Source organism: Rhinatrema bivittatum, chromosome 8, assembly GCF_901001135.1.
Source record: "Rhinatrema bivittatum chromosome 8, aRhiBiv1.1, whole genome shotgun sequence".
Lineage (NCBI taxonomy): Eukaryota > Metazoa > Chordata > Amphibia > Gymnophiona > Rhinatrematidae > Rhinatrema > Rhinatrema bivittatum.
In genome coordinates, this window is record NC_042622.1 from 134,358,866 (window position 1) to 134,374,508 (window position 15,643).

At 46.4% G+C, this 15,643-nt stretch overlaps 1 protein-coding gene across 1 annotated transcript in view; it reads right to left on the reverse strand.

Annotated features, from left to right (window-relative positions):
• The window catches only part of LOC115097570 (amiloride-sensitive sodium channel subunit gamma-like), a 77,128-nt gene that overhangs the window by 17,474 nt on the left and 44,011 nt on the right, over window positions 1-15,643 (reverse strand). The window contains 3 exon segments of the mRNA XM_029613507.1: window positions 11,749-11,806; window positions 14,349-14,421; window positions 14,647-14,767. Of these exon segments, the coding sequence (XP_029469367.1) occupies window positions 11,749-11,806; window positions 14,349-14,421; window positions 14,647-14,767 (252 nt within the window).

Genomic DNA, 15,643 nt, shown 5'->3' on the forward strand with positions numbered 1-15,643 from the left:
GGGATCCTCAAATATTCCACTAGACTTCTAAGAATAAAGTTGCCTCCTGCCCCTGAGTCCACCAGGGCAGGAGTCTGAACTGTGACTGGTCTGTAAGTCAAAGAGACTGGGAGAGAGAGAGTATGAGAGGATGCAGTAAGGCCTAGGAATAGTCCTCCTGTAGGACTTTGGCCCGTCTGTGCTCTTGGACGAATGGAGCATGTGAAGACATCGTGGCCAGGCTGACCACCGTACATGCAAAGACAGTGCTTCTTCTGAAATCTTCTCTCTTTGGAGGTCAAGTGACCATGACCCAGTTGCATAGGTTCATCTGTATCAGCAGCAGGGATTACTGGAACCATTCGAAGTGTAGAGACAGCACTGGCCTGTTTCAACCCAGATACCACCCTAGGCCGGAGATCCTTCACCTTGTCCCGGAGTTGTAGATCAATCCGAGTAGCTAAGGCTATTAATTCGTCCAGCGAGTCAGGAGTTTGGCGAGCGGCCAGCTCGTCCTTCAAACGGTTATCCAAGCCTCTGCAGAAGAGAGTCTTGAGACATTTGGGGTCCCAGCAAAGTTCTGCCACAAGAGTCTTGAACTCTATAGCAAATTCAGCCAATTATCTGCTGCCTTGCTTCAAATCCACTAAAGTAGAACCGGCTACAGACATTCAAGCAGGGTCATCGAAAACGGATTTAAACAAGTTCATAAATCCTTCTATGTCCTGCAAAATAGAGTCCTTGCGTTCCCACTAGGTAGATGCCCATGACAAAGGTGTGTCAGAGGAATATTTATGCCAAAGAAAATATACATAAAGAAATTAGAAATTGTCTCATTAAAAGAAATGCAATATGTACTACAAAAAATCTACTCCTGGAGTAATCTTGAACGGCAAAGAAGAAAAATATAATCTTCAAAAATGCATTAACCTAACTTAGTAACTTAGTAAAATGATGCATCACCACATTGTGCTTTTTAAATAAAATACAGCAAGACCTTTCCTTGTCCCTTCCCTACAGCCACTATTTACTCTTTATTCCTGTGAAAAAAAACTCAGCTCACACTGTTCACTCTCTCTGCCCTGCCTCGCCATCCAGAACAGGCTAAGGGCTCCCGCACTGCCGGCGCCGACCCATCGGGGTCATAGAGCCCCGGAGCACTTGAGCCCTCCCTGCCTGATCTCAACACTTGGCGACGGACCTCCTCCACCGACGTCATCATCTGGGGCTAAAGGATTCTTTTAAAGCCCAGCCCTGCTTCTGGCTCTTCCTTCTGCCCTGCCTCGCCATCCAGAACAGGCTAAGGGCTCTCGTGCTGCCGGCGCCGACCCATCGGGGTCATGGAGCCCCAGAGCACTTGAGCTCTCCCTGCCTGACCTCAACACGCGGCGACGGACCTCCCCCACCGACACCATCATCCGGGGCTAAAGGGCTCTTTTAAAGCCCAGCCCTGCTTCTGGCTCTTCCTTCTGCCCTGCCTCACCATCCAGAACAGGCTAAGGGATCCTGCGCTGCCGGCGCCGACCCATCGGGGTCACGGAGCCCTGGAGCACTCGAGCTCTCCCTGCCTGACCACAACACGCGGCGACGGACCTCCCCCACCGACATCATCATCCGGGGCTAAAGGGCTCTTTTAAAGCCCAGCCCTGCTTCTGGCATTGCGCGCCATGCGTCGTGCGCCGGAGTGCATCTAAGGGGCCTGCCCCTTAGTGCACCCCTTTGTGCTCCCCTAACCCTAACCCCTTCCCCCAGCCCCTGGTCTCGTCCTTTCCCGCACCCTACCTGCCTCTTCCTGTATCACCTTCCCTTCGTTCCACAATTTTTCTTGCCAAAATCTCTGCGATTGCAAACTGTTATACTGCTCATCCCCTGTGATTTTCTGTGTTACCCTGCCCTTCCATGTGCTTCTCTTCCTTTGATGCAAATATATATTTCCCAGCCTGTCTTCTGCTTCATGTGAATATTCAGTATTGAGTAGCCCCATACTGAATTTTTCGTCTATTTTTGAATTTTTGCATTGTTGAATATAGCCCGCTTTTTGTATCTTGCATGGTCCATATTTACCACCTGCCAAATGCTAGTTGCTGAACCTTACATGGTATATTTTCCCCTGCTATTTCCGATCTCTCATCCTAGAAATTATTCTATACTGCATACTGAATACAGCTCTCTTTGCATTATTCCACATTGACCTCTATATTGATCACTAGCTGAACCCCATGCTGTTATATACTACCTCTTACTACATCTGCCTGTGAATCCCCACCCATCACACATTCTACTCCCATCTCTCACTTTCTTCCCTCATGTCTTGCTCCCCCCTTCTTCTTTCTACCCCTTCCTTTTCCTTCTCACCTCCTCCAATATGCCTCCCTTTTCCTACACCTCTCCCAACTCTTTCCCCATTCCCCGCATCCACCGCCCTTTGCTCAGATCACCACCCTTTTGCCTTGCAAACCCTCAAACCCAGCACAAATCCCTACTCCCCGTCCTCATTTCCCCTATAACACAATTACTCAGCCTCACCACGCTATCCCTCATCCTCTTCAATGCTCAATTCTTATCTAAAAAAACTTACCTCCTTAACCTTATTCAAGACCACAAACCCGAAATCTGTGCAGTCACTGAAACGTGGCTCAAGGATACGGACACAGTCCTACTGAACCAACTCCCGTCTTATTCCCATGACATTTTTTCCATACCTAGTCCTAAAAAAAAGGGAGGTGGCCTTCTCCTTATTGCTAAAAAAAAGTCTTAAACTCACGCCTATAAAAATCAGCCCCCCTCCCAAACTCGTAGTCGGCTTATTTAAATCCCCTGACCTACAAATCTGCCTCATATATGCCCCTCCTGGTCTCCTGGAACATAATCCCTCATCACTCATAGAACTCTTTGCCAATAACATCAACAATGAAAAACCAGCCATCCTACTGGGTGACTTCAATCTCCACGTTGACTCTATTCCCCCCTCACAGTCATGTGAAACCTTCCTGACTGCCCTTCATGCCCTAGGCTTCACACAAATCATCTCAGCCCCTACACACAAGGCAGGGCATACCCTTGACCTCATTTTTATCTACTCCGGCATCCAGGTCACTTCTCCCCCCACCTGCACCCCTGTCCCATGGTCTGATCATACAGTCATCGAGACCCATCTTACAGTTAGGGCTACTAACACCTGCAATCAGACTCAAAACAACAAATCCATGTCATACCATAAAACCTGCACAACTGAGGAGCTTACCACAGCTCTATCCGAATCCTTAAACAAACTTGATTGCTCCACCCCTGATATTGCACTCAATTCTTTATGTCTGCTGATTTTGTACTGTGCACTATCATGTATATAGTTATAGTTATAGTTCTCTTCCATAGCATCTACCCATTGATGCTTGTTATATGTAAGGGCTCCTCCCAAAAATGTATTTATCTGTTGCATAGTTCACTTTGTTATCTGTTATATGTACAGGCTCTGCCCAATGGTTTTTTGTTCACTGTGAACCGATACGATGTGCGAACGGATATCGGTATAAAAGAAATGTTAAATAAATAAATAAATAAATTCTTGGGTCAACCCCACCCAGAATATAGCCAATAATTTATGCCCCCCTCATCACATGCAAGCAACGCACCTCCCCCTCCAATAACAAACCCTGGTACACCAAGGAGCTGTTTCAAATGAAACACAACCTTAGACAAAAAGAAAGAGCATGGCGCAAAGACCCAAACCCTCAGCACTTCACTGCCTACAAATCCTACTTACACACTTACCGCTATGCCATTCAAAAAGCAAACGCGACTACTACGCCATTAAGATCCATCAATACACGTTCAACCCCAAAGCCCTCTTCTCCTACGTCGCAGCCCTCACCACTCCCCCCATGCCCACCACCACAGATGCAGAAACTAGTTCGAAATGTGAAGAACTTGCTCAAGTCTTCCACAACAAAATAACCAACCTTCTCCTCACCCTCCCTCATACAACCACCCCTCTACCCTGCCCCCCTAGCCCAAACATAACCCCCTCCCTCCCCCTAAAAAATTCATTTAATACCATAGAACTCACATCCTCTAAGGAAATCGAGACAATCCTTAAAAAATCCAAACCTGCATCCCACCCATCTGATACTATACCCACGAAATCCCTCCTCTCCATCCCTAACATCATGGCCCCTCCTCTAGCAGAGATTATTAACTGCTCCCTTTCCTCCGGCTCAGTTCCCGATCCCCTTACACACGCAATAGTCAAACCCCTTCTCAAGAAGCCTTCCCTGGACCCTAAAAACCCAGCTAATTACTGTCCCATCTCCAATCTCCCACTTATTTCTAAAATCATGGAGAAAGTTGTTAACACCCAACTCACCGACTACCTAGATAACAACGACATTCTCCACCCCTCACAGTTTGGCTTTCGGAAGAACTTAAGTACCGAAACTCTCCTTCTTTCACTTACCGATTTCCTCCTTACTGGCCTTGACCAAGGTCAAAACTTCCTCATCGCTTTCCTTGACATCTCTGTGGCTTTTGATACTATTAGCCATGATCTTCTTATCTCACGCCTTGCCGATATCGGCATCGCTGGCACTGCCCTACTATGGTTCAGATCCTACCTTTCTAACAGATGTTTTTCTGTTAAACTAGGCACCTTTGAATCCTCTTACTTCACCCTCTCACAAGGTGTGCCCCAAGGTTCTTCCCTCTCTTCTACTCTATTTAACATTTACCTCCTCCCCCTCTGCCATCATCTATCAGAACTCGGCCTCAAATTCTACATATACGCAAACGATGTCCAAATCATCATTCTTATCCAGGACTCACTATCTGCGACCTTAATTTTCTGGAAAAAATGCCTCTCCTCTGTCAACACTTTTCTGTCTTCCATTCAGCTTGCCCTCAATGCCACTAAAACTGAACTCCTTTTCATTCATAATCAACAGTCTCTCAAGCGCTCTCCTTCCAACGACACTATGATTGCCACCCTCACTTCTCAACAACCTGTATGTATCCTTGGCGTCCTAGTTGACACACACTTGAACCTGAAAAACCATATTATATTATTGGGACAGTCTGTGCAGTGAAATCCTCAGTCTGCCTCTTTTGTGCTTACAAGCAAGCTGCGTGTGTGTGCACTCACCACACACGTTACATTAGTGCATAGCAAGGCACTGTGACAATGGGCAGCCAGTAGGCACTAGGCAGTGACATTAAATCCATAATGTCAGGGAAAGTTAGATGTAGTCGAGTGATTGGGACTGGCAGAGGAGGCACTTCAAAAGGCACTAGTGACACTCCCCCATTAAAGTTAAAAAGGGACCTGTCGCAATCTAAACACTTTGGAGGGGCAGGCAGTTCCATCCAGAAAAAAATGAAATCTGACCATGATGCATCACCATCGTGACCACCTGTTTCTGACCCTGTAGTTTTGGAGGTGAGGGAAGGGGAGACTGAATCATGCCAGACAAAATGCCGACACCCAAAAGCAGCAGGGGGACAGAAGTCTCGACTAACACTTAGCATTGACAATGTAGCGCAGTCACTGTTTGCTTCTGATTCAGATGAAGAATCATCTTGTGTGGGATTCTCATCTGAAACGGAAGAAGTAATAGCTGACGAAGCTTTAGGAGGATCAGTTAATTCTGTCTTAGCCTCCACTTCAGTGCAGCAGGGGAGAGATGAAACTGATGAGGAGAAGGAGGAAGAGCAGTCAGTGCAGGCACAGAGGGTGACTGAGGCCCCTGGCATTGCTTCTCAGGATGCACCCACTACTTCAGATCCAGTGCCAGCATCCACCACCAAGGCTTTAGAGAAGGGAGGATCATGAAAGACATCTGCGATCTGGAGCCACTTTAAAGTGACGGATGACCCGCGTTTTGCTCGGTGTAATTACTGTGGCAGGGATATTAGCAGAGGCAAGCAATTGGGACATCTATCTAATTTTGGCATGACGTATCATATGAAGAGGCAACACCCAACAAGAGTACTGCCATCTGGGGATGGTGGCAGTACCAGTCAGGGGACCCCTTCCAAGCAGCGTAAAGTGGTTCAAAAGCAGCAGAGTCAGCCCACGCCCTCATCCCCTTCTAACAGTCAGGTGGCAGGCCAGCAACCCCCTGACATGTGGCAGAAGCGACAACCCACCATGGAGGAAATGGGGTGGAGTGCAGTAACGCTATCCTGGGGTAGGAGGCAGGCAGCCTTAAAAGTTGTAACCAGGAGCATTGGGGAAATGATTGCCCTTGATGACCAGCCCTTGCAGCTAGTGGAGAATGTAGGTTTCAAGCGTTTTCTGAAGGTCGTAGTTCCAAATTACAAAGTCCCCTCCAGAACCATATTTAGCAGAAAGGTCATCCCCAGCCTGTACAAGCAGTGTCACAGTCGCATGCAAGTGCTGCTAGCTAAGGCAGAGGGGAGAGTACATTTCACCTGCAATATCTGGACCGCTATGAATACTGCACACTCTTACCTCTCCCTGACAGCACACTGGTGGGACCTGGCTGAGGCAGGGGCAGCCAGCAGTTCTATTACTGAACAAGTATCAGGGAGGAGGTGGGCTTTACTGCACACCCACCTGACGAACCAGGCCCATACCGCAGCCAATATTCTAGCATGCATCAGACAGATGCTGGAGGGCTGGCAACTACACCAGCAAGACAGGAATCCTCAGGCAGGGTTCTTTGTCACAGACAATGGTGCAAACATGGTTAAGGCAATACACGACGGGCACTTTAAGAACATCCGATGTTTTGCACACACTCTGCACCTGGTAGTGAAGTCAGCTCTGGGGTTGGATTCCAATGACAAAGAGAATGAATACCTGCATAGGTTAATACAGAAGTGCAGGAACATAGCAGTGCACTTCCACAGAAGTGTGAAAGTGGGGCAGGTTCTCCGACAAAAGCAGACTGATTTGGAGATGCCTCAGAAGCGTCTCATTCAAGACATTGCCACCCGGTGGAATTCCACCTTTATGATGCTCAAGAGGTTAGTGGAGCTGCAGACACCCCTTCATGAACTTTCTGGTACAATGGACATAGGTGTGCAGAATCCCCTAGGGCATCATGATTGGTTAGTCATGAGTCAGCTGGTAAAAATCCTGCAACCCTTCAAGGATGTCACGGAGGAGCTAAGTTCCAGAAGTGCCACCTTGGCTGACATCATCCCTATAGTTAATCTCCTGGATGAACATTTGGAGGCCTTTAAACAGGAAGAGGGAATGACAGTTGAGGTGCTGCATTGTCTGGATGTTTTGCAGCAGCAGGTGGAAGAGAGATTAAGGCCTTTAACAGAACAGAACACATACATGCTTGCCACAGTCTGTGATCCCCGTGTGAAAGGGAAATTCGCCCTATAGTACGATTGTCTCTTATTGGTGAAGGACCTGCTCTTAGCAAAAGTCTGTGAACAGATGCGTCATACGCAGAGAAAGATTAGGCGTGAAGCAGAGGTGGAAAAAGCAGGCACTTCAGAGAGTTGTGCTGCTAGCCCAAGCAAGAGCAGCACTCTGTCAGCGACAGATAATACCTCCTCCTCCAATTCAGAACGCCAAAGGCATGTTGCCCATAAACATTCATCTGTTGTGTGATGGACGAGAGAGAAAGCAGCTGGCATGAGTGACTCTCAGCCCACCCAAGCAAAGGAGATACCAGCACAGCTGTCAGTGACACGGTATCTCTCAGAGCCGACAGAGAACATGCAGACAGATCCACTGGCATATTGGGCAGACAAGTCCACTGTCTGGCCACACCTAGCCAAAGTGGCTCAGCGATATCTGTCATGTCCACCAACCAGTGTACCCAGTGAATGTGTCTTTTCAATGACAGGGGATATCATGAGCCCTCACCACTCAAGGCTGGCACCAGAGTTGATGGAAATGCTAGTGTTTTTGAAAGTAAACCTGCCTTTGCTTGGGTTTCCAATTTTTCCCTATGAATGGCAAGATGAATAAAAGCAATTGAAAGCCTTGTACAGATCCAACTGCCTCCTATGCTCCAGATAATATAAGCACTGCAGCACATGTACTTGACCTGAAATGCTGTGCCTGTCCGTCCACTGCCCAGGCCTTATGTCCCTAGGTGGGAATGACTCTGTCCTATATTGCTGTGCCAGTCTGTCCAGGCCTTATTTCCCTACATGGGCTTGACCTCTGTCCTCGAATGCTGTGCCTGTCCGTCTAGGCGTTATGTCCCTAGGTGGGATTGACCTCGGTCCTCGCATGCTGTGCCTGTCTGGCCAGGCCTTATGTCCCTAGGTGGGATTGACCTCTGTCCTCGAATGCTGTGCCTTTCTGTCCAGGCCTTAGTTCCCCAGGTGGGATTGACTCTGGCCTCGATTGCTGTGCCTGTTCGTCCAGGCCTTATGTCCCTACAAGGGTTTGACCTCTGTCCTCGATTGCTGTGCCTGTTCATCCCAGCCTTATGTCCCTAGGTGGGATTGACTCTGGCCTCGATTGCTGTGCCTGTTCGTCCAGGCCTTATGTCCCTACAAGGGTTTGACCTCTGTCCTCGACTGCTCTACCTGTCCGTCGAGGCCTTATGTCCCTAGGTGGGATTGACTTTGTCCTCAATTGCTGTGCCTGTTCGTCCAGGCCTTATGTCCCTATGTGGAATTGACCTCTGCCTGTCCGTCCAGGCCTTACGTGCCTTCAAGGGTTTGACCTCTGTTCTCAACTGCTGTGCCTATCCATCCAGGCCTTATGTCCCTAGGTGGGATTGACCTCTGCTTTCGAATGCTGTGCCTGTCCGTCCAGGCCTTACGTCCCTACAAGGGTTTGACCTCGATTGCTGTGCCTGTCCATCCAGGCCTTATTTCCCTAAGTGGGATTGACTCTGGCCTCGATTGCTGTGCCTGTTCATCCAGGCCTTATGTTCCTACAAGGGTTTGACCTCTGTCCTTGACTGCTCTACCTGTCTGTCCAGGACTTATGTCCCTATGTGGGAGTGACTCTGTCCTTGATTGCTGTGCCTGTTCATCCCAGCCTTATGTCCCTATGTGGGATTGATCTCTGTCCTCGAATGCTGTGCCTGTCCGCCCAGGCCTTATTTCCCTAGGTGGGATTGACTCTGTCCTCGATTGCTGGGCCTGTTCATCCAAGCCTTATGTCCCTAGGTGGGATTGACTCTGTCCTTGATTGCTGGCCTGTTCGTCCAGGCCTTATGTCCCTACATGGGTTTGACCTCTGTCCTCGACTGCTGTGCCTGTCCATCCAGGCCTTATGTCCCTATGTGGGCTTGATCTCTGCCCTCAAATGCTGTGCCTGTCTGTCCAGGCCTTATGTCCCTACAAGGGTTTGACCTCTGTCCTCGACTGCTGTGCTTGTCTAACCAGGCCTTATGTCCCTATGTGGGCTTGATCTCTGTCTTCGACTGCTGTGCCTGTCCGTCCAGACCTTATGTCCCTACAAGTGTTTGACCTCGATTGCTTTGCCTGTTCGTCCAGGCCTTATTTCCCTACGTGGGATTGACCTCTGTCCTCGACCTCTGTGCCTATCCATCCAGGCCTTATTTCCCTACAAGGGTTTGACCTCGACTGCTGTGCCTGTCCGTCCAGGCGTTATGTCCCTACGTGGGCTTGACCTCTGTCCTTGACTGCTGTGCCTGTTCATCCAGGCCTTATGTCCAGTCCTAACGGCTGAACCCTCGTTCCAAAGGGAAAGCTCAGTCTCTCGCAATTCAAACTAGTAATCCTTCACAACATGGATCCTTAAATAAAACAAACAGTTTTCTTTAGTTTCAGGGCAGAGAAGAGAACTTCCTTTGTCTTGCTTATGAAGTCATGATCTGTTTGCACATGCTTAAATCCTAACAATTTGTACCATTATACACTCTAGGGGCCAACCCATTCCAGGGAGCCCTTTCCTGCTCAAAGGAACGGGAACTCTCCATGTTGTTGCAGCCTATCTCTTACCACCTGTTGTCCCATGTTCAGAACAAGAAAAAATCTCCAAGGTACTTAGACTGTGGCAAACACAACACAGTGAGACCATGCTCACAGTGAGACCCTGCTCCAGGTCGCCACGCTTTGAAGGCTCATGCTCCACTCTAGGAGCCAACCCATTCTGGGGAGCCCTTCCCGGCTCAAAGGAAAGGGAACTCTCCCCGGGTATAGCCAGCCTGTATCTACCCTCTGACCCATGTTGAACCGCTGTTTACACGGTAACCTCCTCCGCCTCGGCCTTTAAAATACTCTTTTGTATATCTGCTAACTCTACCAGATTTTAAAAGACCAGCAAGAGCTCACTAGACGCCAACGGAAACATCCCACTCTAGGGGCACACCCATTCTAGGGAGCCCTTTCCTGCACAAAGGAAAGGGAACTCTCCCCGGGTGTAGCCAGCCTGTATCTTCCCTCTGCCTCTGTGCCTTGCTGCCATACACCAGATGACTCACTCAACTCCTTATGGTGTTCTGGCCACTATCATGGTTACTCAGTGTGTTGGTGCTATCTTTATGCTTGCTATGTTCCTCCTTCATTGTGCTGTAGGATGTCGATGCCACTTGTCTTGCCGCTTTGCCTGTCATGCTGCCTTCGAGGGTTCATGCATCTCTTATCGGTGCTCTCTTTTGAAGCTGTGGTGTGTTTTTGACAATCTCACTGCTGCTTTGTGCCTCTATTAAAGCACTCTTCTTGCCACTTCTGGTACTCCTTTGCCCCTTTACAGTGCCTTAGGCTATTCATGCCACTTTGGTGCCACTTTGCCACAGTCTAAGTACCTTGGAGCTGTTTTGTTGTTCTGATGATTGCTCCCCAGAAGTTTCATCAAAATTGATAATAAAACCCCAATTCTGCAGCCAAAAATAGGCTGCAAATACTTCCCCCATTGACTTTAATGGCAACCGGAAAATGAATGCACGTATCAATGTATCGAGGCGCCATTGAACGAATGCAACGTATATGGGCCCTGACGAATACGTATCCCGAATCCAACGAATACTTTCTGGTTGCACATCCCTACCTTCTGATAATGTAATTCCAGGACTGACTACCACAAAGGGATGAATGACAGAAATGTGTTTTGTGTTCATGGCAACAAAATTCCTTCTGCCCAATCCATCATTCTCTGTCATTTCCACTGGCTCTAATAGAACTGACCCACTTCTGGAGGTGTAAAGCCAGGACTTTCAGTAGGAGAAGCTGCAGATATGAAATACTTCTGAAACCATTAGGGGGCTTGTAGCTCCTGTTCTAGCAAACCTTCTGCAAGTCAGCAATTAGAATAAATCACAACAGAATTTGAATTTGTCTAACAACTTTCATCCAAACAGGATTCCAGTGAGCTTGATAGTTTTATACTTCAGAAACACACAAGCTGCCATCTCAGGGCCTCATTTGTGACATTTGAGCTAGCTGAAAGATTTCAAGAATTCGGAGAAGGAGCAAGGTTATTAGTGAAGTAGAGCGATGTAACCTGGGATACAGAGTGATTAAGATTGACTTTTCAAGGTCACAGAGCTTTTGGGAGAGGGGATTTGAGTTTCCCTGCAGTGTAGCCCACTACACTCACATGTACACCACACAATCTTCCCCGAGAACATCTGGTGAGAAACTCAAAAGGAATTAAAAAATAGAGGCCATGGATACAAGAAATGGTGCCATATCTATATTTTTAAAGCATGCAAACGAGAGAGAAAATAATTTTGGACAAAAAAGTTAAAGCTAACCAGGATTAAAACTGAAAAATAGATAGAGGATAGCAAGAGGCATTGAAAGAGGCAGATATTGTGATGAAAAACGGCAGCATGGCTACGGTAAGCAAGTGCTACCAGTACTTACAATGAAAGCAGTTGACGGCCACTGGGATCCAGAGACTGTTAATTCATAGAGCTCCTCCCTTTAATGGGATAATAAAAATATTTTGTGTAAATAGTCTTTAGCTCATTAAATTGTACTTAAATCAATGTATTCTACACTGCCTAACATGCTGTGTACACCATTGGCACATTACACACACAACACACCATAAATTAGTATTAAACTGATGGGAAGATTAGAATATTAATTAGGGAGGTAATCTTCAAAGGGATTTCTACAGATGAATGAGTATTTACTTGTGGGAAAAAAAAAAACACTTTGAAAAACTGTTCCCCACTCTATGTCCACAGCATGTGAACTTTTTCCTATGGAGAAAAGGGGCATTGCCACGGCTGGGGTTAGGGCAGGCTGGTTGAAGTACAGGCAGGGATTTCATTTTGAATTTCCCATGTATTCTTCACTCTGTGTACGTTGCAACTGCATGGCACATAGGTAAAAATCCCCATGACACCAGCTGCCATGGGATTTTCAAAGGGAAACTGTGGGGATTTTCCCTTTGGAAATCAGCTTGCAAGCCCTCTGGCAGGCCAGCACCACAACCAAGTTCAAAATTTCCCTCCCCATGTTCTCTTGGCATTTGATCTACCGACCAGCTCTTTGGGATTACCAATAGAATCTCTGCTGTCTTAGCACAATGGCTAGAAGCAAGTGAACAGTGTATGTTCTGAGCCACGAGCTGAGGACGATCTCTTTGGCTGGGACTGAGAACCTGTAAGGTATAGGAGGTGAGGGTGGCAAAACATGCACAGTGCCCTGCCAATTGACCCCTGGGGAGCTGCAACTCTTATGGCTATTGCCAAAGCAAGTGGATATCACCTCCTGTCCAGAAAAAGAAAAAGAAATCACAGCTACTTTCACACAAGGCTTAATCCTTTTCTAACCTCTGAACAGCAATCTTCTATAAGACCAGCCCTATTATAAACACACTTTCTGGAACCCATTACAATTCCACGTACTGCTATTTTGCTCCAAAGGAGAGCAAACACAGTGACACCTCTTTTGGCTCCACAACACGTTTTCAAGAATCATGTGAGTTCAACACAACCTTGCAGTGTAGACAGTAAATGAGAACATTTACATGGCGTCAGTGGAATCTGAAAGATGAGTACTGGCCCGCAGGAAAAACTTCACCTTTGGTAAACAAGTTTATTTTTCATTTCAGCTAAAGATCCTCCTCCAACCTGTCTCCCCAACCAGACTTGAAAGAGAGCGCATCTCGTGAGCCTGTGGGTAGTCTGCCACTCCGTCACATGACCTTCTTTACCCCAACATGGTTAAGAGGGAAAGAAATGTTTCTCTGTTCAGATGCTGTTTCCTGCTTCTAAAATAAGCAGTCAGATTCCTCCAGCAGTTCACAGTGTTCTGGCAGGAAGCCTGACATTGACAATTCTGTTCATAGGAAGCCCCATTTTATAAGAGCCTGCACAGGGCTAATTTGAAAGGGGCCGTTGCAAAGAAAATGTGGTGAAAGCAGGCGTTAAATTTCTGAGCGCAAAATGTGAGAATCAGCCGCACATTTTTTTTTCAGTATGCTGGGCGAATTACTAATAGCTTCATTAACATGCATGTGCATGTGATGAGCGCTATTAGTGTCGGGGAGGGGGAGAGGTTGGATGCATGTTTTTGACGAGCTAAACTCCTTACTGTATAAGGGGTAGTGGACACGCGTCCAACTGCTTGTAAAAGAGTGCGCTCTTTACAGATTCGGCCTAACTGTGAGCAGAGTTGGGGGCAGGGAATCAGAAGTAGGCGTGTAAATATCAGTAGGCACATTTATACCTGCTCTCTAGCAGGGGTTAATAGGTGCCCCCTACGCTGCACTAAGGCATGCCTAAGGCAACAAAAATCTGGAGGCGGCTGGGCTGGCTGAAAAACTGTTGCCTTCCTACTATGCTGAGAGAAGAGCCCTTTAATTCCTTATCCAGGGGAAGGGAAGAGGTGAGCCTGGAGCAGACAGCAAAGGGGGATCATTTTGGGGATGTTAGGCAGAGTGGGGAATGGGAGAGGGGCTGGGAGATTATAATGGTTTATTATAATGGTCTTTTATACCACTAATACAAATTAGTGATGCGTTCGACGCTGAATAAATCTAGAAATCCTCTTAAAAGGACAATCTTTATATAAACAATTTAACTTACAAAATACATTTCATATGCAACAAATTAAAATCTCAGTAATAAAAGTTTTTAAACAATATGCTGAACTCTAACTAAAATGAATAAAAAAGCGTTAGAATATTTGAGTTCCCTTTTCTTCACACAATAAAAATATATTATATAGGCACATGCAAGGTTTGCAAAATACTTTTATAATGTAATATAAAACGATGAAAATATTTGCCAGTGTGCTTAGTTGGAAATGAGAATAGAACATTTTGTGGTTTGCCCCTTCTGAAAGTGTTGTGCACTAGTGATAGGGCTATGATTTATGAAACAGGAGTAGTTCTGCACGCTGTAATGTCATTTGAGTAATTACCAGACTCTAGGGGGTTCTTTGTGATACTGCATGTTGTACCCCTTGTAAAAGCATTAACCTTTGCAATGAAACGTCGCAGAACTTACGTGCACTGCAGGGGGCAATGACAGTTCAAGTCATCATGAGCAAATTTGAATTCATAAAGTTCGACACAGTTTCCTAGGGATGAGACAAAAGCTTTTGACATTTCTACTAGAAAATCTGAATCTTTCCATTCAATCCAGTTACTCCTAAACGCCTTGCAAAGAAATATGCAGAATTATAATGCTTTGCAATTATGACTCATTCTGGGATTCCAAAATGCATTCTTGAAGACAAAATAAAACAACATAACTTTTTTTTTTTCACAACTATGTACCCAGACAGAAGGAGAGGCTGACTTACTGATTCCAGGAGTGCTGAGGTTACACTTGGCATAGTGCAATTCTTTGGGGGAGGCAAATTCCCAATGCCTGCAGCCACAGTTCTCCATGATGCTCTGCTGAGCACAGGTCCGCTTACAGGCCTATGGGAGACATGGAGAATTGCCACATAGAACAGAAGAGCCCATACTCAACTACAAATACTTCTAAATCCCTAAGCCTTTCCCCTTGGGAGGGCAATTTTTCAGTGGATCTAGATCCGTCAGGATGAAAATGATCCCTTGCAGAGCTTCTATAAAGAATGGACATTCTGGGAGGCGTGGTTAGGTTGGGTGGCGGGTATGTGTGTCTATAAAGCTTTCAAATATATGCACGTATTTTCCGGCATGTAAGGTCACAAGCAGACATAGCAGGGGCAAGATATGTGGATCCTTAGATTACTGGTAGTGAATTTTCAAAAAGACACTATCTGGGTTGTACTTGCCTATCTTGTGCTAGGCTGAAAATTGCAGCCTTAAAAGATTAGGATATTATTCATAGTTTGATTTAACAAAAAAGACATGAGAATGGTTTTGAATTTGGCTACATGGAGTTTTCTGACTGACTGGTAATAAAATGTAACTGAAAGTGCTTTAACCTCTGGTATTATCTCATATAAAATAAATGCTGTGATATTAATAACAACTGGCCCAGATGCCATGTCTTTGTGACTTTGATTCTCAATCAGGTTGGATTTTACTACCTACCACATATTCTCACTGCACAGGACATCTGTGGTTGCTAAGGTTATCAGATGACCAGATAATATTAAGGGATCTGGACTGGCCAGTGGCCACTGTCAGAGACAGGATGCTGGACTCAATGAACCATTGGTCTGACCGAGCAAGGCACATCTTATGGTTAAGTTAGCCCTAAACTCTAGCATTTGCTCCAGTACATATGTGAAATTGTAGCCCTGTTTTGCTTAGCAGCATCAGAACTGAAAGCAATGAGGGAAAGCAAAGAATGGTTTGACTTGT